Raw genomic sequence first — 25,079 nt, forward strand, 5'->3', positions numbered from 1 at the left:
GGGAGAGGGAGAGGGAGAGGGAGAGGGAGAGAGAGAGAATATGTTTTATTTAAGAGGCAGATAGCCTTTTAAAAGGAAGAGGCTTAAGTATATTAAGAAGTTCAAGATGGAAGGAGGTGGCACATGCTTTTAATCCTAGCACTCTGGAGGCAGAGGCACGCTGATCTCTGAGATGCAGGGAGCCTATTTTACTGAATTCTAGGACAGCTAAGACTGTATAGAGAAGCCATGCCTCAAAATTAAAATATAAAAAAAATTAAATGGAAGTAAAGCGGTAGCCCAGATGATCCCCACTGGTGGACTGATGGGTAATTTTAGAGCAAGGAAGTTCTTTCTTATAATCCACAAATGACAGTGCCTAAGTGACATCAGTGTTGTCTATGTCTTGTGAAGATGGGCTATGGAAAGATGGCATATACTCTGTTTCTTTCCTTGGTTCCCACTCCTGGGCCAACTGAAGTTTAAAGCATAAATTCTTGAGATGCTGGGATTTTTCTTCTTTGTGGTGAGAACAGGTTCTGAAATAACTTGGGAACTGTATTGTGCAAAGAGCTTTCAAACGATGCAGAACATCTAGTTAGGTTCTCCTCTCACTCAGTGGTGGAAACCAACAGTTAGATGAGGGCACTCCCCCAAGGTGAAATGAATATCAGCTTGACTTATTAATCCCAGAAATGTTCCCTGTCTTTGAGATTTGCTGGTAGGCATGCTTGCCTTAAGTGAAATGGTTAGACTTTTCTTTAAGCACATGAGCTCTCTTGCTATTTTGGGCAATCAGTCTCTATACACACACACACACACACACACACACACACACACACACACACACACACAGATGCTTAATCAGGAACGAGGGCAGAGGGAATTCCATCAACTTTGTCCTGCCCTGCATTACAGTGTCTTGCTCGGTCAAGGAAATGCTCTTAAAGAGTTTGTTCTCTTCTGTGACCATACTCTCCGGATTTTGATTAGACATTGCAGTATGTAATGCACCCCTATGTTAACAGGCATTCCTCTAAATGAGGATACAATCTGGCTCGTGGTGGATGATAGCTCTGCCCCTGAGATCTCCCGGGGACAAGCTGGTGCTTTTAGAACTGCCTGATGCCTTGATCTTAATTTATCTGTTGTATTCAATATCACTGGAAGCCAGGAAAGGGCAAATGGCCGACCTCTGTTTCAGGACTATGATATTGCACCTACTTCAAGCTCCCTTTGATCCTTGCTTTGGCTAGCCAAGTAGGGGAACTCCTTTAGTGTTCCCTGGTCCCCAGAGTTGATCTGACTTTGTTACTTTATGGTATTTAGTGGTTTTGTTACCATTCAACCTGATGGCAGCTTGGGGCTTGGAAAACCAGTGCCAAGTATCTAATTAGACTGAAGTTGTTTTCCAGGCGTCCACATTCAGATCAGTGACCTCAGCGACTGTCTGTCCAGTGACAGTTTTTGAGAGTTAGGATCTGGACCTTGTTTAGTATTTCAGGTTATGAGAACTTTGTGGGCAAATGTTGTTGTAGATAACTTACAGTGCTCATGTTAGATCTGCTCCCACTTTTGAAAGGAACCACCCTTTAGCTCATTTTAGAATACCTATTTAGGATCAATTTAAATATTTTGAGATAATGTATACCTTTTTAGGGGATAAAAATTAGTCATGTATTCATTTAAAAGTTTGACTATCTTAGTGAGGGCCAATTGACTTAAAACAATCTTGAAACAAACCCTATGTATAAAATGTTAGCTCTGGGTTAGGAAGTAATGGATTTTAGATAACTTCCCTATATGCAGTATCATACATATTTTAAACACATGACCTTAATTTTCAAAAGAGATTTATTTATTTTAGGGAGCAATTGGAGAGAAGACTCAGCAATTAAGTGCAATGACTGTTCTTTTAGAGAACCCAGGTTCAATACCCAGCACCCGGATGGTTGCTCATGACCTTCTCTAACTCCCTCCCAGGGGATCTGATACCCTCTACTGGCTTCCCTGGGCACTGCATGCAGCAGGTTCACAGATATATACAAGTTAGTGAGATATCCTATACACGTGAAAATAAATAAGTAAATAAATAAATGATTGACTGATTTTATGTGTATGAGTGTTTTGCCTGCATATCTGCAGGTGCACATTTGCATGCCTGGTGCTCAAAGAGCTAAGAAGAGGGTGTTGAATCCCCTGGAAGTGGAGTTACAGAGAGTTGTGAGCCACTATGTGGGTGCTGGGAGTGGAACCCCAGGTCCTCTTTAAGAGCAACAAATGCTCTTCGCCATTGAGTAATCTGTCCCGCTGCAGCCCATGGTCTTCTCCTGACCACTTTTCAGTATCGTTTGAAATCTTATTGTGTTAACTATACTAACTAAAACAAATCTATAATTAGAAGTTTGAGTCTCTCATCTTTTATTTTCTAGTTGGAATGAGATGCTGGCAGACTCATGTCTCTGAGACAGGGAGTCAAGAAGAAAGGAGAAGAGGAAAGATTCTGTGTTTCAGTCAGGGCTCCGTAGGAGTTAGTTTACTCCTGCTCTGCTTTCCTGTCTCTTTTTTTATTTTGTTGGTTTATCTGTGGTTCTGTGGACAGAACAGAGCCTCTCACATGCTAAACAAGTGCTCTATGAGCCAAGATACAACCCCAGTCCTTTATCTCCTCATTTTTGTATTCTGTTCCAAGTTTTGTTCTATCTTTTGTTTTCTGGGTAATTGAATCAAGGACTTAAAACAAAGGGGAACATTTAGAACGATTTGAACGTCATCAATTCATTTATGAGAGTAAGGTCACTTGCTATCTGGAAAAGATATCAGTGTCCGAAGTGACTTTAGTGACTGAATCAAATCTCAATGAAAAGCCCTTTAGTGACAGCCATAGGTTTTCCCTAGAAACCAGTCCCTGGGATCATGGAAAAATGGTAGTACTGAATTATTTATTAAAAAAAAATGAAATGGCCCCTTCTCTTCCAGCTCATTTCCTGGCTGCTTTTCTTATTTATACACTTTGGTAAGAGTCCTGAGCTGAGGGAAGCTCTAAATATGGAAATGCGGGTTTTTCAGTCTCTGCAAGTCTTTGATACCCAACAGGTTTTCCTAGTGGTTTTATGTACCTCATTTTCTTAGAGGACAGACTTTCAGGCAAAACAGCAGCAGCAACAACAATCCACTTGATCTCTATGATTTGTGGGCCCCACTGCAAGGAAATCGTTTTCTTACCTTTCTGAGCAAAAGAGAGATGCTGTTACACTCCTAGGTGTTGAAACTCCAACAGCTAAGCCCCCTTCCCTCTTGCACTCAACCCATCCTGCGTGTGAGTTTGGTGTCTGTGTGCTTAGGAGAAAGAGGGTGAAGGTGCCTGCAGCTAAGAGCTGGCCCTAGAAATTGAAAAGATCCTGTAAAAGGGTGGGTGGAGACTGTTGTTCTTTGTAAGATGAAAACTTGTACCCCAAAGATTTGAGAATTGAGTCTTGATTTCAGCTTTGAAGTCATGGTTGGTTTTAAGTGTATACAATTAGTATTTTTAACTATAGCCCCACTGAAGCCCTATATTCTGCGAACTTAAAGTCCCAAGTCACACTCTGCTTTCTAACACTGGTAGATTCTGGGCCTTTTCACACTTGCAGCATAGAAGGAAGAAGCAAGAGTCATAACCTAGGTCAAGGCTATAGGTCAAGGTTATAGGTATGGAGGGTGAGTCAGGCCCTTATAGGGACTGTGGGCACTGACCTGAAAAGTAGGGAGCCTTACTCACGGTATAGTGTAGTTTGTCAAGTATGGGAGCATAATTCAGCCAAGGGTCATGCTAACCTTCGTGTGTTTTCCTACCTGTGCTTAGAGACCATAGTGGGACTCAGCTCAGGCCATGAGGCAAGGCAGAAAATAGCACCTGCAGCTTGAGCAGGTGAACTTTAATGCCTGCCAAGGAGAGTGTGGAAGCCTTGCCAGCAGGAGGGGGAGGGCCCCGGCCCAGGATTCAACAGATCTGCTCTGGGCAGGGAGCCAACAGCTGTTATTATTGTTACCCAAACCCCTCCAGTGGCCTTTCTCCAGATGGGTGACGCTTGGGCACACAAGTCACTCTTACTCCTCAGCAGAAGGTTGTCCCTGCTTCCTGTTGAGGGGACCCACATGTAGTAGTCGCTTGCACAGAACTCTACAGAAACTAATGTAGGATTAGTCTAAGAATTCAGCCTACTGGAGGAGGGATCTCATTGTTGGGAAGATAAAGGTTTTTTTGTTTTGTTTTGTTTTGTTTTGTTTTTTGTTTTTTGTTTTTTTGTCATCTGGACAGTTGGAGTTTGATTTTAAATCACTAGGTCATGTGACTATTTATTTTCCTTTTTGAGAAAATTTATTTTGAACCAGGTATCTTGAGATATGACAGATGTAATCAGATTGTAATTTCTACTTATTTGTTTTATGGAGTGTGCTGTTGTCTTTGCTCATAACTGCTCAGCTCCCGACTTGATTCATGTTTCTGTCTGTTTTAACGAGTTTAAGTTTATTACAATACGAAAGTTGCCACATGTTGGGTTTGAGAGTGGGTAGCTGGTGCCAGTGCCTTTCTGGGTGCCATTATGAACCTAGTGGGCCTTTCTCTACTCACTATCTCATTGGCAAGGAACCAAGATCACACACTAACTAACCAAGCTGTTCCTCCTGTGAGAAATAGGGAACACACTGAGGTATTGGGCTGGGGTACCAGCAAGTTTGGAGAAAATAAAGTGCTCTCACCCTCTCTCTCTCTCCCACTTCTTTTATGTCTTCATTCTTGAAGTGCTGTGCTTCAAGCCTAGGCGTCTCATGCATGCTAGGCTACTGCTGTGCTATCCAGCCATACTCCAGCCCTGCATGTATTTTCCTTTTAGAGACAGTCTTGTGTATCCCAGGTTGTCCTCCAACTCTCTCTTCAGGTGAGGATGATTTTGAACTTCCTACCCTCCTATGTGTACTTCTGCAGTGCTGTAGAATTATAGGGTATATCGACATTGCCAGTTTATGTGGGAATTGTGCCCAGGGCTTTGTGCATATTATGCTCTTTGTGTCACATGTTAAGCTGTGTCATTTTACACAACTGAGCTAGGTCCCCAGAGTCATTATTTTGTTGTTTTTTGAGACAGTCTCATTGTCCAGCTCAGGTTGGCCTGGAACTTACTCAGTTTTCTCATTCCAGCATCCTGACCTGGGGTTATAGGCACCATCCTGCCTGGCTCTTGGTTTTCTTCAGAAGAGTTGTATCTGGTATTCTGAGAAACTTTAGATTCTGCTCTGGCATGAGAATGAAGACAGGTCCATTCTTATCAAGAAATGGATGTCGGATGCTCATTTAAACAGCAAGGACAATGAGAACAAAATGGACCTCATGGGTCATAGATCTCAGGCCTGCATCTGTGACTCCCTCTGTAACCAGGTCCTTTTACACTGTTTTTTTGAAGTGTTCTTGATAAACACTTCAGTGGGACAATATATCTCTTGTCCTCAATTCACTTTGTTGAAGACCACAGATGAGACCATATTGTTAGAGCTTCTGCGTCCAGGATGCCTAAAGAATGGGTCATCTTCATGACTATGAGACTTGGATGTGAATTAGCTGGTTCATCTTGAGTCCCTTCTCCTGAATCTTTATCCTGTTCCCTCCCAGTGAAGGACTTTCAGTGATGAGGTCATAGGTCTCAAGTCACAGAAAGAATCTCTCCTTCACAAACCAGTGCATATAGACCTTGATGACATGGGGATATGACTGTGAAGGGTACCTCTCATCCCTGAAGAGGAGCCGAGGGCTGTGTTGTACCTGTAGCATTTTCTATTCATTTCTCCCAACCCACTCCTCTAAGTTATGACATGTAACTAGAGTTTTATTAAGTAAAATACAGAGCATTTATTGTGTACCCATGATATGGGTCACTATTTCAAGCTAGTTGTTAGCAGATACTTGGAGTGCAGATATATCCTGACCACAGATAAATAGACATCTTAAAGAATCTGGGCTGAATGGTGGGTAGGCTGTGTGTCAATAATGAAAGAACTTAAGAGAGACTTGGAGAAACTCATGGAGAGATCTGGAGGCAGTCTAAATTGTGGATCCTAAGTCCAGAGTATCTGTTTTCTCCCCATCTCCTCCCACATTTCAGCTGTGGCAGTCTAGACCACTTTGAGCCATCAAGCCAGCACTGACAGAAGGACAGAAAGCATAGCAGTTGCTTCTGTTAGCCTCACACTTGAAGGCCTGGGCTAAGGGACTCACTGTCAGTTGGCTGCCAAGGCCTTTGGCTTTCTTAAATGACTTGAACACACACTGATGTTTCAAGGCTGGGTGCTCCCCAGCTGGAGCCCTGAGAATGCTTGCGTGGCAATCCCCAGAGAAGGAAACTCCCACAAAGTAAATCATCAGGACCGATGGTTTCCATCCAAGAGCTGAGGAGGAAATGAAGTGTGAAATAGCATAGATTCTGACGAAGACATTAGTTCTCCATTAAAACCACAACTGTGTCAGAGCAGACGTTCGTTAACGTGATGACCTTATCACCAGAGAAGAAAGATTAGTGGCTTCTCAGAGGCCCCTGGAAAACCTGGACCACTTGGAAAGAGCAACACATGGTATGGACAATGACATCGTGGACTTTACTCTCTGAAAGCAGGTAAAAGGGACATTGTGTGAACCCAGGTGGTCTTCAGTAGAGACCTTAGAAAGACTGCCATTGTGAACACCTGGCACTAATGCTGCTCCTCTGTCCTCCTCTGTTCCTGAAAGACATCATGAATCAATCTGTTACTCTTCCCTTAGATCGTAAATTTGGCTTCATGGGTCTCAATTCTGAGCCCCCAACTGCCACCATCAATGAGTAGATGACTTGTACCACGGAAAGCATTTGTCTTCCCACTGAAAGGAGATACCAGATTGTCCCTATTGAGAAATGTTATTTTTTCCTTATGAACAAATGGCTGCTTTGCGTGCAGATGAGTAGAAAATCAGATTAAAGCAGAATGCATTTAGTGTCATATGGAACATTTTTGCACCATGGTTTCTCCAATGGGTCACTACTGGGGAGGTGATACAGGGGCCAGTGGAGCAAGTTGAGTAAGTCTATTGCTAGCATCCCTGGCCTGTAGTCTCTAGTCTACCACAAGATACCTTGTGACTGGGACACACCTTACAGAATTCAGGCTTTGGAACGAGACACTGGGAGAACTTGGTCTGGAGCTTCGCTTCACCGAAGCAAATGCTTATCGTCTCCATTGTACAAACCAGGCAGTAGCTATCTAGCAATAGGAAATGAAGCACTTCACACTGGGGAGGTATGATGGGAAGGGGTAATGAGCTGCATGAGCATGAGGGAGTAGGCAGAATCCAGAGAACTGGGATCCCACTGAGCCGCACTGCTCCCTCCCGAAGTCTCAATTTCTTCATCTCTAATGGGCATGGCGCTCAGTTTTAGCAGTGTTTGAAGTTCATCAAGAGATTGCTCTGAGGGAAAAAGATTAGCTGTGGTGTTGATAATGGGCATTTGCGAGTGCATTTACAGTTTACAAAGTGCTTCATGTGCATTATTGTGCTCTTCTGGTGACTCATCATATTGGGCATGTGGCAATGTGGGCACTCCTCACAACTGGGGGCAGAGCACTGGCCAGGGAAGGTAGCTTCTTTCAGGTGACATCTTTCTGAAGGGAAGGAACCGGGGCTCACACTTCTGCTTTCAGATTCAAAATCCAAGGTCCCATTTCACAGGAAAATGATGAATAATTCAGAGTTGACTTGATTTATCATTCACTTTGATGACAGCAAAGCGTCTTCAGTGTCACCAGGTGGTAAAAATAGACCTTGAGCCACCAGGGCAAGGAGGTTTTCTGCAGCAGACAAATTGAGCTCACCACAGTGTCCTTTCCTCTGGCAGACTGGGCCACCACAGACTTTAGGAAAGCCTTGGCATGGGCAGCCCCACCACCTGCTGTGCCTCGTTGCTGCTTTTCAATGCCAGTGAGACACACACACACACACACACACACACACACACACACACACAGCCTCAGAGAATATGGGATAGGAGTTTCTGAGGTTGTGGGGTCACCCACAGAGTCCAAAGAGCATATTTCTGACCAAGGAACTGTGTGTCTCTCTTTACAACAGCAAAGTTGGTGTGGTTTTGGCCAATGAGAGTAAGAAACTAGTGAGCACTGAGTTTCTGTGCCACTGATGCTTTACTGAGACATTGGGAAGAAGAGTGAGAAAATATAACTACAGAGTCTAAAACGAAAAAGTCCCTGACTATACATAGTGCATCTCCCTGACTTCCCCGAAGGATCTGACTTGTATGTCAGAGGTATATGTGGTTACCATGAAGATGAAGGGGGGAAAAAAGACGCAGGTAGAGAAACTACCTGTGTTACTTTGGGAGACTGAGGCAGGATGATCAGGCCAGCCTGGGCTAGATGAGATACGGTCTTGAAAATATAGTTGAATATCTGATCTCTATGAAATAACCTTATCTATGACATTTGAATTTTAAATAGATTCTCATGGTCCATTTATTTATAGTCTTATCTTACGCTTTTATTGCTTTTATTATAAGGGTGCTCTATACTGAGTGCTATATTTGTACTTGATAACACTCATGTAATACTTCATATAATAAGGAAAATCCACCTTCATTGTTAAGTCAACTTAGATTATACAAAGATGATAGTACATACAATAAAATTTTAACATATACAACAGCTCATATGCCATCAATAAGATCCCATCCTCCTGACTTGTGAATTCTTGGGGAAAATGATTTCCATGTGTTTCTAAAATGACTTAAAATTTTTGAGTGGTTGGTGGTCCACTAGTTCTAAATATCTGACCTGTCAAAATGCCATCTTTAAACTTCAGTGATGCATAGAGGCTTGGAATTAGCCAGGGTTGGATTTATTATAGAACAAAGGGAGGCAATGAGTAACACGGCCATCTGAGCAGGACTTGGGGTGGGTAATCCTTGAATGGATTAGATGCCATGATCCTAAAACCACATTCTCTGAATGTTGGTTCCTTGCCCAGAAATGGGGAAAGGCCAAACACTATTGCCTTTTAAATGACAGGGTACCTATGAGGGACTCTGGTTAGAGACAGTTGGTGGAAAGTTGGGGGTCAATCTTCTTCTCTCTTGTGGTTTATCATCATTGAGAGCCTAGAGACCTTCTGCATGCAGCAAGCCCCCAAACTGACAGCCTACACAATTAGTGGTATAAATGATCAGACTGCACCCCCCCCTTTGGGGTGGAAGACAGTGTATTAAAGTATAAGTGTGTAAAACTGTCTCATCGCTAAAAGAATTATCTTGAAACTATTATGGAACTCTACTAGAATACTTTAAAAAGGGATATAGAAGCTGCTAAAAAGATGAATTGAGCTATTATCACTGTCTCATAAAGTCCATATATATATATATATATATATATATATATATATATATATCCTGAGCACTTTCAAAATATATATTCAGGAGAATTTATCCTTGTATCAGTTGTCCATGTGAACAGTACTAATCTTGTTTTGAGTGATTTTATCATTCTCTTTGGTCATCTTTCGCAAACTTTACTTTAAAAAGTATGGGTATTCAAAGTTGTATTATATAATAACATTCATGGAAAACTGGAGTCCTCTTTCTGAGGAGAAACAGATCATCAGAAATTCATCTTGAACCCCCTACTCCCTTGGAGGAGGGGACCTTGAATCACAAGCCCAGGAGCTCAGGAAATCTCTTGTTACTCTGAGATGGGTTGGAACATGGTACCATGCCCAAAGCTTCTAAATACAGTTCGGGCTTGGTCATCATGACAGTTGCTGAACTGGCACCATTACGGGAATTGAAGTGGGAGCTCTGACAGTGCTTAAATGCCATGGCTTCTGGGCTCCAAGTCTTCCCAGGCCAGGAGGCAAGAGGCAGTGTAGAGCCTTATGGGGAGAAGGGAAGGCGTGACTTTGGCATGGAAATCCTGCAGAGGCTAATGACACTGCTACTCCTTCAGAGAGCAATAGACACAAACACAGCAGCTATTTTAGAAGCTGTCAGCTTCTGAATTGCTGACATACTTGGAGGACACTGTCTCTTCAAAGGTCATTCTGACCCTTCAAGGTAGGTAGTTCTGGGGAAAGATGGAGGCTCATGTAGACAAGTTCTTGGTCAAGGAGCTGGTGGGATCAAGTGACCATGTACAGATTACCCCAGGAGTTAGGGGTTGGGGTTAGGAATAACATGCTGACTCTGGGATTCCCAAGTCAATCTTCTACACAGAGGGCAGAAGGCAATTCCCAACTCCCTCCACCTGCTGTCCCTTGGCCATCACCTAGTATCCATTCTGGGGTTAGAGACCCTTGATGCATTCCTTTTTGGGAAGGGTAGGGGGAAGATAGGAAGGACTCAAGGAGCTGAGCTTCCCTTGGAGGCCCAGGAACATGAGAGGTACGAGGGTAGACTTCAAGTTTTGCAAGTATCTTAAGCTCAGCCAGCAAGTTATAAAGACAGAGACAAACCATGCATGAATCCAGGATGTTTCTCTCGCCTCCAGCGTTTACCCTGTGTTCACAAAGGGAACTTTTTTTTTCTGCTATCAAAACATCTGATCTCTGCTCTCTCCTTCCCTGATTTCCCCTTCTCTCTCTTCCTTCCCCCATCCTATCCTTTTATCCCTTACTTCCTCTTTTCCTTACTCCCCTCTTCTTTTTCTCCTTCCTTCTTCCCTCCCTCTCTCTTTCCTTTCTTCCCTCCCTCCCTTCCTTCTTTCCTCCTTTCCTGTCCATCTGTCTCTATCTTGCCATGTAGTCCATCTCAGATTTGCTTAGAACTTGTGATCACCTGTCTCAACCTCCCCAGTGTTGAGATTACAGGTGCAAGCTATTATTACATCTGGCTGGCTTCCTCATGTGTGTGTGGGGGGATGGTAGATGACCTAATATTTTTATTCAGAACTCCATAGTTGCTTTTCTCTTTAATACTTCTGGGTGGGGGCCACTAGGCATGTTACTTCGCCCATCTTTCAAAGGTCTAGAATGTCCAATCTTGGCCTCTGCTCTCTCTCCACAGGCATTTCACTTACACACCAATCTTCTTTCCCCTGCCCCCCTAACACTGTGTGTTTCCTCATCTTGCACTAGAGCACTCTTGGCTTGGTTGTTGAGCTGGAGTCAGGGCTCTCTTCAGCCTCCTACATCTTGCTTATTTCTCTTCATATTTTTTTTGGGGGGGTTGCAGTCTTATCAGCAATAGTTATTTTCTCTGCTTGCTCTGCAAGTGTTGCTTTCCTGGACCCTTCTTTATGGACAGCCTATGGGAATTCAGCAGTCTTCCTCCTTGTCTTTTGTTTTTCCAGACTGAGGTGTGGTTGGGAGGGTAGCACTTAGGTAGACCATACAGAAATGAGCATTCTTAGACAATGGTTGCATTACATCTTTGCTTTTGCTCTGTCCTTCTTACCATTTATCCTAACACCATACAGATTTGATAGTTATTTTCTCTCTTGGTCCTGAAGTTTTTTCAACTATGATCATTTTCTGTTCTGTATTTTACAAACTCTTTGTTGGGATATGCTTTTCTTCATTTGCAAGGACACAGAGAACATAGGCAAATGACCACAAAAACTCACAGACCTTTCCAAATTATAGAAAGGACTAGATGTCCTACTCTGTGCCAGAGGCTGTCCTGGGAGTCACCAGTATCTCTTGATTATTTACACTTAAATAAATGCTGTGTTTGGAAAGGGCATGCCTCTTTCACAATCATGTGTTTGAATCCCTGTGACTCTAGAGGCTGATGCCTCTCCCTTTAATTCACAGCACTTATGCAAGCATGTCTTGCTCCAGGCAGCAGGCACAGTACTGTACAGCAGACATGGGGGCTCAGCAGCTGTCTGTCTGTCTGTGTAGAAACCATTCCTGGGTAGAAATCCACCTCTCAAGGGGGGGCTTTGTATTCCATGTTCAGCCTCACTGTGTGGAATGATGTAGGACTTGATTCTTCAATCATCTTCTCTGCATGACTACAGGTATCTTTCCTTCTCAGGTTCTTACAGAAGAGAGCCAGCAGCTGAGTGCTTTCTAGGTGCTTGCCTATGGTTACTACTTTATAGAAGCTGCTGGACTCACTGGCTTCACTCAAAGCCCCTGGAATGTTTCAAGTCAGACTTTGCCACTATGTTTAACACAACTCACAGGCCTAGTTCAGGCTGTGAAGTCAGGAAGCAGCAACCTTAGGATTTAATGGAGATTTTGCTGGGAGAATTAAGACACCTTAGTACTAGGGATGTATTTATCTTCTGGAAGAATATCAGAAGAACAACACTAAGACTTAAATTGATACCAGACCACCTTCTACCTCTTTTCGATCGATGTGCCTTATCTTGCTCTGCTAAAATATAGCATTTTATCCATCCATCTATCCATCCATCCATCCATCCATCCATCCACCCATCCATCCTTCTATCCATCAACAAGTAATATTTCATTGAGTATATAGCAGGTGCATGTTTTATATATAGCAGGAGAATGTTTCAGGGACTAAAGGTACAAGAGGCACAACACAGCTGTGATGTGGGGGACACTGATTGCTGTTTTCTGTACATTTCTTATAGGTTTTACTGCCATACTATTGTTATAAAATCCCTTACTCTGGAAGACCTTCCTTCCCTTTTACTTCTAAAAGATGTCTTAGATGAAGAAGTTCCTCTCGACTCTAAATTCTCATTTTGATGCTTTTTTTTCCAGTTGAGAACACATGAAAATTAGTATTGTATCCATATCTATTGATAATGTAATTCTGGAACTGCACATATATACACATATTGGCCACAGTTCATAAAAGTTTTATACAGTGGTTATTAATGATAGAGCATTCTGTAGATTATAAAAATAATTGTGAAGGGATGGAGTTCTTGCTTAAGGTAGACAGTTGGAAGGAGAAAGATGAACTCTAGAATGTCATCTTTTAAATCCTATAACCCAATTGGCATGTTGCATTTGGAATACTCTACAGTTTTAGACTTATCTAAGGATTTACCCTGCCTCTCTGAACAATTTTCTAAAAATCTTGAAGCATAGTTCATGGATCAGCATAAAGTTTTTACATATCACCAGGCACATACAATCAATCACTCTTTGCTAGACAAATACGTGATTGAATGAACGGATGGATTCAGAGTAGTAAAGAAGTTATTGTGTCTATGTGATAAAGTTGTTGAAGGTCTCCTGAGTGTCACTTGAAGGGCTCTGTGTACTCCTGGATGTGCTCAAATGTCTCTCCTATTCATGTGCTGAGAATTAGCACCACCGAGGACACTGTCCCCAGATGTCACAGTTAAGTTATACTTACTGTTTAGAAATCTGGTGTTTAGCTCTTTCTTCCCTTTTAGCACATCAGTATGCCTGTGTGTTAACTGGTGCCTAATGAGCACATTCTACAAAGCTATGAGGCAGGTTTTGAGGAAAGCCTGTTTTCCAGTGTGCAGGAAGTAAAGCAATGAATGATGGCTGAAACAAGTGCTGCAATAGCAGTGGCTGGCACTGGGGTGTTGGTCACAAGATGGAAGCCATGGATGCAAAGAGCAAAGATGCACACTGGCTCGGGAATGATCTGATATGTCACATTAGCCAGGACAAGTGCCAACATCCCCAGGAAGGGGCCTGAGTGGACAGCAGTTAGCCTAAAATTCACCAGTAAATTCTGAAGACTACCCAGATGGTTAGCATCAACTTGTGAAGGACTTTTGATGCTTTTTGCTTATTTCACTTGTGTATTGTTCATCGTGAATATTTTCTGAACTAGGAAAAAATCTGTCTCTCAAGACTTAAGTTTGTAGGGAGAGCAAAACGAATCTGTAATTAAGGCTGTTTTAGAAAATCCAAGACCCATGCATTTGTCTTATTTTCTCTTGGTCCTCCTGGTACTGGCGAATCTTGCATGCTCTTTGACACTTGTCTTTTCATGACATGCTTTAGCAGTTGTTATCACCAGCTAAATTCTCTTCAAGAAGGGTTATCCAATTAGGACTGTCAGAAACGTCTAGGTCGTGAAATGTGACCATAATTAAATCTAAATAAACTGGAATCTGAACAAATAGGAGCCAACGTCATTCCCTTGACATGTCTCTCAGTGTTTTCAATTGTTTTTCAAAACCCAAACATCTTGCAGCCACCACCCATTCTGTTACTTGGCTTATCGCTCTAGCTTAAAGCAAAGGGGTGATCTGATGGTGACAATGACCTTCAGTGTCTGCCTTCTTTGGATTTTTCATTGGGTAAGACTGTGGATAGCAAGTGAAATCCAACAAGAGGACATTTACACTTGTGCTTTCTTATATAACAATGTTTAGATTAATGAAGTGATATTAAATATTGCTGATTATGACTATCTTGGGGCTGGGGGAGGAAAACTCCCATGTGACTTGTTTGGCTCTTTTCCTCCCCCAGAAGAGTTGGCAACATTTTTGTTTCCGGAGAACTGTCTTGTGACTGAACAGCTTAGAAGGTTCCAGATCTTCACATGGGCAACAGGGGAGGGTGGAAAGAATACCGACCCAAACGTCAGACTAACTCCTGTCCCATTCTATTCTAACATCGGTTATGTAATACAGGGGAAGCCATTACTCACAAACAAGCCTCAGTCTCTACTTGTAAAAGCTATAGCAAAACCAAACCAATCCAAAAAAAAACCCTTAAACAACAACAATAGAAAGCCTACAATAAACAAACAAAACCCCAAAACATCAACAACAACAAAAACTGGAAATCAAAACAACAACAAAAGCAAACAACAACAATCCCTGCCCCCCTACTTGACAGCATTTCTGTGAAAATTTATTAAACAACATATTTAAGCATCTGGAATTTCCCCCTTCACTTTGAAGCACATAGAGGCTTGGAAGGTCGCACTATCATGGCATTGAGTCTTTGCTTGCTCAACTAGAAATAGATTAGAAAATACTGACTACTGCTGTTTCACAAGACTTGCACCCAAGGGGTAACTGCGATGTACTATGGCTCGATGTATCATGGGGAAAGCTGCTGCTTAGGCGGAGAGTGCTTTGAGCAGCTAAAAAGATAAGAGCTCTTAGTCTCCTTAATTGGCTTATTGGCACAGGAACTGTAGGCTTCAGGTTACTTTCCCCTTTCTCCCAAATAGAACTTGGAGGGCATGGAGAGCTCCGGGACACCATTCCATTACCAAAGCCATCTAACAGGTTCATCTGAGTGTCTGCTATCACTGTGATTTTAGTTTAATCCAACCTGGGTTACAGGTCAGTCCCTTGAAGCTCAGGGTGGAGTATCAAATTTGGGCTCAGTCCGTACTCAGGTTAATGCCAAACACTGTGCTTTTTCCATATTTAGAATTTCTCTATGAAAAAGTTCATCACTAGCTTTCTCTCTAAGCTACCTTGAAATCTGGCAGCCCAGGACTAATCTCCATCCCAGAGGGACTCGGGGATCATTTCCTTGTGCCTGACACAGACAGCATTACCTGGGTTATAAGATTCTAATAGCTTCCCTGGTTGGAAGGGGGGCTCCTGAGATAGCCAAGGGGTCTTGATTTTAGAAGGCTTGGAACTTAGACAAAAGAAGGAGTGTCTGTCTTCCCAAATACTAAGTGGGAAATAGCACCCACTGTTATTATGTGTTAGTATTTGGTAGGAAAAAAATCCCCAATGTGTGTTTATTAATATCTGGGTGTATCTTTCTCCTGTAGTCATTTTAAACTTGTTTCGGTTAGAGGAAATATGACAACTCATTTCCAATCTTGTGGATGTGGTATTTTGCATCTAATCTCAGAAAGTTCTACTTTTGTGGTTGTCTTCTGTAACCAGTCTTCCATACTAAAACTAGACCATTATACATCCTTTATTTACATAGGAGACAGGACAAAGAATTCAACTTGACTTACAGGATCCATAGGCAGGAAGTGAAAGAGAACTGTCATCTGTAGGTAAAATCAAGGTAGAGAACATAGAGAATGAAGTTGGAACTCTACATTCTGACAGCCATGCTAGTTACAAGTTCTGAGCTCTACATGGCTGCGTAATTTTGCTCACCTCATCTTGAGAGTCTAGAAGTATGAGCACATAGTACATGTTCAGTAAACAGTGGTTAGTTCAGGTGAGCCCAAGTCTCAACCTCCATCCCTCACACTATTCACTATCCACCCTTACACACTCTAAAGTCTGACCATACCAGTTTACTTCTGGTGTTCTAAGATCACCCAAATCCTTATTCTTGCTATTTATACTACATAAAAAATCAGCCTCATCTTCTGTTTGATGCTATTGAACCTATATTTTAAGTGTGTACCACTCAAATGGCATTTTATGAAGTCTTTTGATATTGATTAGTTTTGTCTTTGGTTCACAATTTCCTAACACTTTCTCCTTGTGTTTGTTAGAGCATCTAGCACAGTAAGACTTTTAACACTTTCTATATCCTTCCTACCAGATTCTCAGTGGCCTGAGATCAGAAACATGATTTATCTATCTTTGCCCATTAACATAAAATCTGGCCTATATGAAGCAGAGTATCAAGGACTGAGTTACTATCAACAGAATCAATAGGTTGTTTTATCATCAGGACATAAATATGATTTTAAAGGCAGAACTATGCTTTAAACCCTCATCTCCTAATCATAAAGCTGAGGTAACCAAAACCCAGTGAAGCAAAATAAATTTTGGAAGGAAGGTATCATGGCTGGGGAATAGGGGAGCCACAGGAGTAAATATGCTTTGTTCACTGCTCAATGAATGAGTATAAAAAAATCACTTTTCAAGGCTGGCTGTAGTGACTCATGTCTGTAATCTCAGTATTTGAGAGGGTAAGGCAGGAGGATTGCTGTGAGTTTGGGGCTAAACAAAGCTATTTACTGGGTCCAAGGCTGGGTTATGTCTCAAAACACACACACACACACACACACACACACACACACACACACACGTGTGTACGCATTATATACATACATATCCAGTAATCACATATTCAAGAAGAAAATAATCTCACTAACTATAAAATATTTCAAAAATGCCCAGTTTTGATATTAAATGCCATTAAAACTTAGGTGCATGCCGTCAAGGCCTTTTGTATCTATGGTAACCAAGTCAAGTTATTGTGGCATTTTTCTGTTCTTAGCCTTGGAACTCTCTTAGCTGAACTCCTAATTCATTGCACTAGAAGGGACTTTATAGTCCCTCTTGGGAATGTGTGTGCGCACGCTACGCTATGAAGATTAAAGAAAGCAAGCACTGGAGTGGTTTTGTGTCTTAGCCAAGATTAACTTGTTGAAGCCATTTCAGTTGTGAGGTAGCTCACACATGTCAGCTGCTTTGGAGAGGAACAAACCCAGCAAGATCTTGGAAGAGCAGGAGGCAGACACCTATGTTCTTTTTTTTTTTCTGGTTTTCAGTTTCCTCTTGATTTTAATTTGCTCATCCATGAAATAGAAAGACTATATATGTGCTCCATCTCACCAATTAGAATATACTAGGAGGTAAAAAATCAACTACATGCTTATTGCTCTGATTCATAAACTGAACTCAATTTCTTGTGGGAACTCAGTGTCATGGTACTTGTGTTAATAAAGCAAAGTTGGTTATATATCGAAAGTAGTGACCCGCTGTGGCCAGGAACCTCTTTGGAAGAAGCCATTTTAGATAGGAACATTAATTGACACATTGATGTTGAATTTGCCCAGTGAGCCCTGAAGTGTAACCAGCACAGTGAGGGTTTCCCAGGTTTTCCTCCTTAACTTCCCTGAGTGTAACTTTATCATTGTGCTCCAAATTTACTGAAATACCTTTTGTTGAAATATTATTTACTAGGAGAAAATTTGAGTCATTCAAATTAGTTTTTAAATGTTGTTTATTTATTTATTGAAGAAAGAAAGCAAAAATTTGCCCAATATAAAGTAAAAAACCAGAGGTGTTTTAACTCTTTAAGAGACTAATCATTAATTTTCCCTTTATTTTTATTTTATCTGTTTGAGTGTTTTGCCTTCATGTGTATCTGTATCATGTTCATGCCTGCTGTCTCAAGGGGCCAGAAGAGTACACTGGATTCCATGGGACTGGAGTTACAGAGAGTTGTCATATTTTTGAATGAATTGAGGCTGACTTTGAACTCAGGAAGATCCCCCTGCCTCTGTCTCCTCCGTGCTGGGATTTAAGGCATGCACCCTCATCGCCCCGCCTTGGAAGTACATTTTTTACCAAGAGTCAAACTTTACTTTCCTGCCGACTATTGCTCTTGACTTTGAGATGACTATTTTAAGGTTCTTACATGGTAGCTGATCTCACAGTTGGCTTCGACTCCTTTATAATTTCTTTTGCACACAGGGCCAATTTTATTTTCAAATAATGATAGCTACAAAACAACTGAGAGTTGAACATTAAAGGGAATATTTTTATTCAAATAATTTCACTCATAGGCTGCAGTCTGTAGTCTGAAATAAAATCTCATGTTTCTGTTTTGTGGGAGCATGGGACCCTGGAAGCTTAGAACAAATAGTCATTTCTGAAATTTCTCTTCATAGGTAGACATTGCTTATGCTGCCATAAATTTGGCCTTTTGTTTTTTTTTAAATAGTGATGGGGTCTCCAAAGTTCTCTCTTAACCCTCTTAAACCTCTTTGTCTTCGGTATTTTTATCAGACATATGAGACTCTATGTAACAGGATGGAAAACAGTATGGTAGTTACCCATGTGGATCTCTGAATATATGTGAAGTCATCCAATATCTTAACTGCCTTGTAATTCACAGAAGAGAGTATTACTCTCTCGTCACTTTTCAGAATCTAGCACAGTGTAAGGCACACAGTAACCACTCCATGAATGCACAATCAACATTAACTAGAAAACTCTAATGGTCTGTATTCTGTTTCTAATTATCTATGTGGTATGTAATCTAGGGCCACATGCTCATAGCTGCTAATTTGATCAACCTGTTTGAAACCTTTACTACTCACTGAATCTATGCTCAGTCTTTTAATCCCATAATGTAAAGCCAGGCATTCATTCATTCATTCATTCATTCATTCATTCATTTATATTTATTTTGCACTAATTGAGGCTTCCTGGGTATCCCTCCCATTGGAGAGTATTCTTATATTCTTCACATCATTAGAGATAGGAGGAATTCTAAAAGTTTCCAGTTTGGGCCTTTCCAGGGCATGACAGGGAAGTAGATCCTTTGTGGTCAAGTGACTTGGCCAAGGCTATGTGTTAATCCATTTGGTATCACATTTTGAGTCCTTGTCTTGTTCCCAATGGTGTATTAAGGGGGGCCAGTCTCTTATTTCCTAGTTCCCAGCCATGGACCTTATTTCAATTTCTTAACTTGACTGTTGCAGCATAGTGTGGTGATACACATGTCTAAAACTTCTGCTGGACCCTACTTTCAGTATCTACTCCCAATTTTATTTTGTAAGTATATAGCATTTAGTGGTGAATGCTTTGACCTTAAGTAAGTTAAAGGTGTTTGAAATATCTTGTTTTGAGAAGGTTTTAAATATGTTACACTCACTACTTATGAAGAACAACGAATTTTTGGTATTGCAGAGACATATGGGATCACAAATCCCATCTCTATCTTTGGCTGAGTGTGTGACATTTCAATCTCTCTGTTGCTGAAGAACATCTCAATCAAGCTAGGATGGGCATTTGTCACTCAGCAGCAGCTCTTATCTTAGACTTGTGCTGGAAGGAGATAAAAGAAAGCTCTGGGTAATGCAAGGCATAAAGCTATACTCAGGTATGTAGAGCCTAGCTATAAAACCTTGCAATGATTTTTAATAAAGATAACTTCTGGACTAAAGATTATGGGTAAACTAACATTTTTGGTCAGAATCAACTTTTGTGTAGAAAATAGGTTGATTCTGTAAGAACTTGATTTTATTCAGAAGTAATAAACAACAACTTGGGAAGACTGGATAGAAATAACCCTTGTTTCTTGTGGCTACTTTCTTCCCTATGGACGATGGCAAAGCTGTGGATGTTGACAGCGATGATGCCTGGATTTGGGGAAGGAAAAATCTGGGGCTGGAGAAAGTGAGATGTGTTGTTCACAAGCCTAGAAACCAGTCATAGGCAAATGTGGAGAGTGACAAAATGATCTGGCTTTCTGTCTCATCCTTTCCCCATTTTACTAATGCCAAGATCTGACTCTTGACAACATTGAAAAGTCACTTGTCAATAGATGTAAGCAGACATCCTCAAAAGGAGGTAAGATGTCCAAAGAGTATACAAAAAGGGAGGGACAATATCGCAAATAATCAGAGATCAAACCTATTGTGACATATTGTCTATATCAGCAAGAATGATTATTCTAAAACAGATAAGAGATAACAAGTGTTAGTCAAGACACAGAGAAAAGAGACCCTCTCTATACTTGTTAGTGAGAATGAAGATTAGTAGAGCCATTGTGAAAAGCACTATGGAAGGTCTTAAAAATTTTAAAGTGGAATTACCACTTGACCTAGTTATCTCAGTATTAGGCAGGCATTCAAGGAAATTAAGTCAGCATGTCAAAGAGGCATCTGCACTAAGTCACAATAATCAAGAAATAAAAAAACAGCATATATGCCCATCAACTGAAAAATGAGTGCAGAGAATGTGGTACAGTTATACAATGAAATACTATATCACCATAAAAAAGGATGAAATCCTGCCATTTTCAGCAACACAAATAGATCTGGAGATCATTAGTTTCGCTAAAAGAATCCAGACTCAAGAGAAAAGCACTGCAAAATCTCACTTATATGTGGAATCCAAAAAACTTGATGACTTTGAAACTGAATATGAAATGGTGGTTATCTGAGGCTCATAAGAACAGGAGTAAAGTAACTCCATCAATGGCTACAAGGTTACGCTTAGTAAGAAGAACAATAAGTTCTGGTGTTCTAGACCTTAAAAACGTGCGTGTATGTGTGTAGCCTACGTATACAATGGGTTTTAATCAGCCACAATGAAGAGTGAAATCATTTTGTCTGCTGGAAAATTGATGCAATTGGAGATAATCATCATATTATAAACTCAAAATAACATAAAATTAAGTAAAACAAGCCAGGCTTAGAAAGCCAAGTGTATATTTCTCTTGTTTGTAGGTCTTATATATAGCTTTATATGGTGTTAAGGGGTGGGTTAGATAAACAGGTCCTTTGAGCTTGGCCTCATTTGACTTGAGAAGAGTATATATAACCCGAATACAGGCAATCTTAGGATTTAGAAATTTTGTTGTCAGGCTCCTAAAGGGAAAGGCACTTCAGAATGTCTGATGCTAGCCTTCTCCTCCTCCCTCTTAGCACTGCCTGGGCCCTTTGCCCACCTCCTCTTCCCGAGGATAAAAAGCACAAGAAAAGCCCACAGGGGCAAGAGCATTAAATTCGGCTTTTATTTGGTTGTTCTGACTCCCACCTTCCTTTCCAGATCACTTCTTCTTTACCTCACCCACACATCGTAAACCACTAGAGGTGTCTCCTGACCCCACTTATCCCTGTCATTTCTACCGATTTCTCCAGTAACTTGTCCCATAGCATGCTTCATTATGTTGGTGATCGGGGAATAGATGGGTGGAAAAGATATAACAGAGGGATTGGCAGTGATGTGCTGTGTCCGGGAGCTAGAGGACAAGATGCAGGGAGCGATAAGTGGAACTGTGCAATCAAGACCTGGAGATGGAGTCTGTGCTGATGATTCCTGTTTCATGTGCCCTGTATCTTGTCACGTTAGCCTGGCCTTCCTTCAACAAGGTGACATTAGGATTCTTTATTTTACCTGTTTCAGGCCAATTTTCTTCAGCGGTTGCTAAAACTTACTAAAATGCTGGATGTCATGTTGGAAACATGAAACCTGAAAGAAAAGACATAAATCACAAAAACAAACCATACGATAAAGAATAAAGCTCCCGAATAGGTGCGCTGGGGCTTCCCAGCCTCAAGTCTCCCGTTGTTCACCCCTCTCCCAAGCTCCCCGCATCTCTGTAGCCAGGCATGGGGGCAACTGGACAGCTTCTTACTCCCACCTTGACTGTTCACGTTGCAGACTCCGAGCAGAGCACTGGGTCGGACTCCGAGGTGCTCACCGAGCGGACCTCCTGCTCCTTCAGCACTCACACTGACCTGGCGTCTGGTGCTGCAGGCTCCGTGCCTGCTGCCATGTCTTCCATGGAAGAGATTCAGGTGGAGTTGCAATGTGCTGACCTCTGGAAGAGGTTCCATGATATCGGAACAGAGATGATCATCACCAAAGCAGGCAGGTAAGGATTGCTCTGTCGAGTGACCAAACTCAGAAGACACTACAAAAGTGGATCGATCCCATTACTCCCCTTGCCATTTACCTGTGGTTAAAAATCACTGAAGCTCAGGCAGCTTGCACTTTCTTTTCCGCGATTGCTGATGCGGTCTTACGGTGTGGGCTATTATTTTTCTATTTTCCTGTGAGTGCTTAAATCCAGCATCATGTCTACTCTCACCAGCATCTATCTTCAAACATACTTTATCATCTAGTTTTTGATACACAATAAACAAAAGTTAGGTCCAAAGCAAGTGCTTCCTCCCCAGAGCAAAAATTTAAAGAAACCTTTTTATTTTTTTAAAAAAATTTAAATTAGGTATTTTCTTCATTTACATTTCCAGTGCTATCCCAAAAGTCCCCCATACCCTCCCCCCTAACTCACCTACCCACCCACTTCCACTTCTTGGCCCTGGCTTTCCCCTGTACTGAGGTATATAAAGTTTGCACGACCAATGGGCCTCTCTTTCCACTGATGGCCGACTAGGCCATCTTCTGATAAGAAACATTTTTCTAAAAAAAAAACAGCTTACATTTTCCAAGACCAAAATAATCATATGCCTGTATAAAAATGAGGCTTGGTGCAAACCTGTGGAATCAGGCTTATCAATTTGTAGTGCTTTGTTGTTGAAATTATTATGTAAAGTTCATGACGATTAGGAGAGTCTCTTTGAAACTAGTTACCAAGATAATAAAAGTTTGGAAACTACCATCTCTCTTAAAAGAGGCACCTTCGGTAAAGTTATAACTTTACTAGCATCCTTCAGCTTTCATAGTTATGTATCTGTTTTGTGCTGGAAACTGACGCATACATGGTACCTACACTCTAAACATATCCTATAGAGTTGAGATATGACATTCCATATGGATTTGAAGAAAGACTATGCCACTTGACAAAGGAAGGCAAGGACTATTGAGTGGTTTACCTCCAAAATTCACACATATGGATGGCTCTAAGATAATGATCATGATTATTTATTGATCTACTCCTTTAATATTTGTAGTTCTTGCCTCTAATTTAAAATGAAACTGATTTTTATAAAAATGAATTTGGATTAAGCCTTCAAGTATATAGGTATAGCTAGTGAAATTAAGCATCATGATACTATTTTTAAATTCTTTAAGCATATCTATCCTTATCTCCATAATCTATATCTATACCTTGATATCCCCCTCCCTATCTCTAATCTATATCTATCTACCTATATTTATGTGTTGGGGGTGTAAAGGCTCACTACTTGCACACTATTTTCATGGAAATACTCATTAGGTTTATCATCTCCATGAATATAGAGAAACCAACAAATTCAATGAAACATCTGGAAACCATGGATTAAATGAACCTGAATTCATGCTTGTTTTGTTTCCCTGATGGTACCCTTCTTGTCCTTTAACTCTTAGTAGTGATGGAAATGCTTTTTGTGTAAAGCAACTTTGAAGGAGAATTATCTCCAATGCTATCTCTTATTGGATTTTGTTCTCCTCTTTTATGTTTTATGTTGTTGAAAGTTTAAGGAAAACAAGGTAATTAAAGGAATTGTCTTTTGGTAGAGAGGCTGAACAGAGAGGCACAACATTACAACGACATTTTGCCTAGAATGTTTTTCCATTTGGGTTTTATGTAGTCATTGGGTCTATGTTTGCCACACAGTCTTGTTCCTGATACCATCCCCCACATCATCCCACTTTGGAGTTCAGTACACTAGCATACCCCTAACCTTTCAGTGTTTAATTTTGGGATTTCTATGTGTATGTTTTCACAAGATCCTCTTGATTATTGACAATAACAACATACTCCCTAACAGTTTCTTCTTTAGACATAATGAAAATCCATTTTTCTAAGTTATGATAGGTAGGCAGGATTATATGTCTTATTACAATCAGAGAAACCTTATTTTCCACTTATATCTTCCTATGCACCAAGCTGGCCTCCTGCTGATTTGGAGTGATTGCAGTGTACAGAGCCCTCAATTTGGGGAACACTAACCAACCCATGCAATCAGCACCATGGACAGAGGTGCACATTGCGATTAATGGATTTAGAAGACAGAAAAGTTGATCTAAATTTAACCATAAAATTACAACCAAACAACTCACTTTACGATATTCAGAAGATAACTTATGAACTATCTTTGTGTAAAGTGCTAACATAATAACACAAAGAACAGGCAGTATCTGGAGAGTTCAGAAAATTCACACAGAATTTTAGGGCAGGTGATCAGTTCAGGGATACCTAATACCTTTACTTTGTGTTATGGATGATAGGAATGGAATGATTTTTCCTTAAATAAGTTTAGAATTTGACTACTTATATGACGACTCTGGAGAAAATAATCAAATTAAAACACCAAGTGCCTTTTCTTTAACGTTATTAAGGGAAAGTGAAATCTATTTCTTTGGCTGTAGAACAGTCTCTGTAGGTGGCCAAGAGGAGACACATCTCTCCTCTATTTGTAAGTGAGAGCGTTTTCCCTCTGTCTCTCACCAGATGCTTCCTAGTAATTAAAACATAGAGGAGGATTGTAATTCATTGCTGTTAAGAAGTCAATTACTGACCTGTGTTTAAAAGTATAGACTAAGGGTCTCAGATGTTTGGAAGAATTAATGTAGATCAAAGTGTGTAGCTCATAGTGAATGTTATTAAGTGTAGCCAATCATCACATTTTATTGGGAAGACTAAAATTCAGGGCCTCCTAATTAAAGTTGTGAGGATGGTATCAGAAAATATAAAACAAGTGGAGAATAATAAAGTGTGAAAGGAGGAATGGCTATGCATTTGATGCAACTATTTCAGAATTCATCGA

The 25,079-nt window shown here is 40.9% G+C and overlaps 1 protein-coding gene across 1 annotated transcript in view; it reads left to right on the top strand.

The window, feature by feature from the left end:
* Nucleotides 1–25,079, top strand: part of Tbx15 (T-box transcription factor 15) — a 113,557-nt gene that overhangs the window by 46,458 nt on the left and 42,020 nt on the right. The window contains exon 2 of the mRNA XM_029475302.1: nt 22,027–22,240. Within this exon, the coding sequence (XP_029331162.1) occupies nt 22,140–22,240 (101 nt within the window). The 5' untranslated portion in view covers nt 22,027–22,139. The remainder of the gene's footprint in view (nt 1–22,026; nt 22,241–25,079) is intronic.

This window comes from Mus caroli, chromosome 3 (genome assembly GCF_900094665.2).
Source record: "Mus caroli chromosome 3, CAROLI_EIJ_v1.1, whole genome shotgun sequence".
Taxonomy (NCBI): Eukaryota; Metazoa; Chordata; class Mammalia; order Rodentia; family Muridae; genus Mus; species Mus caroli.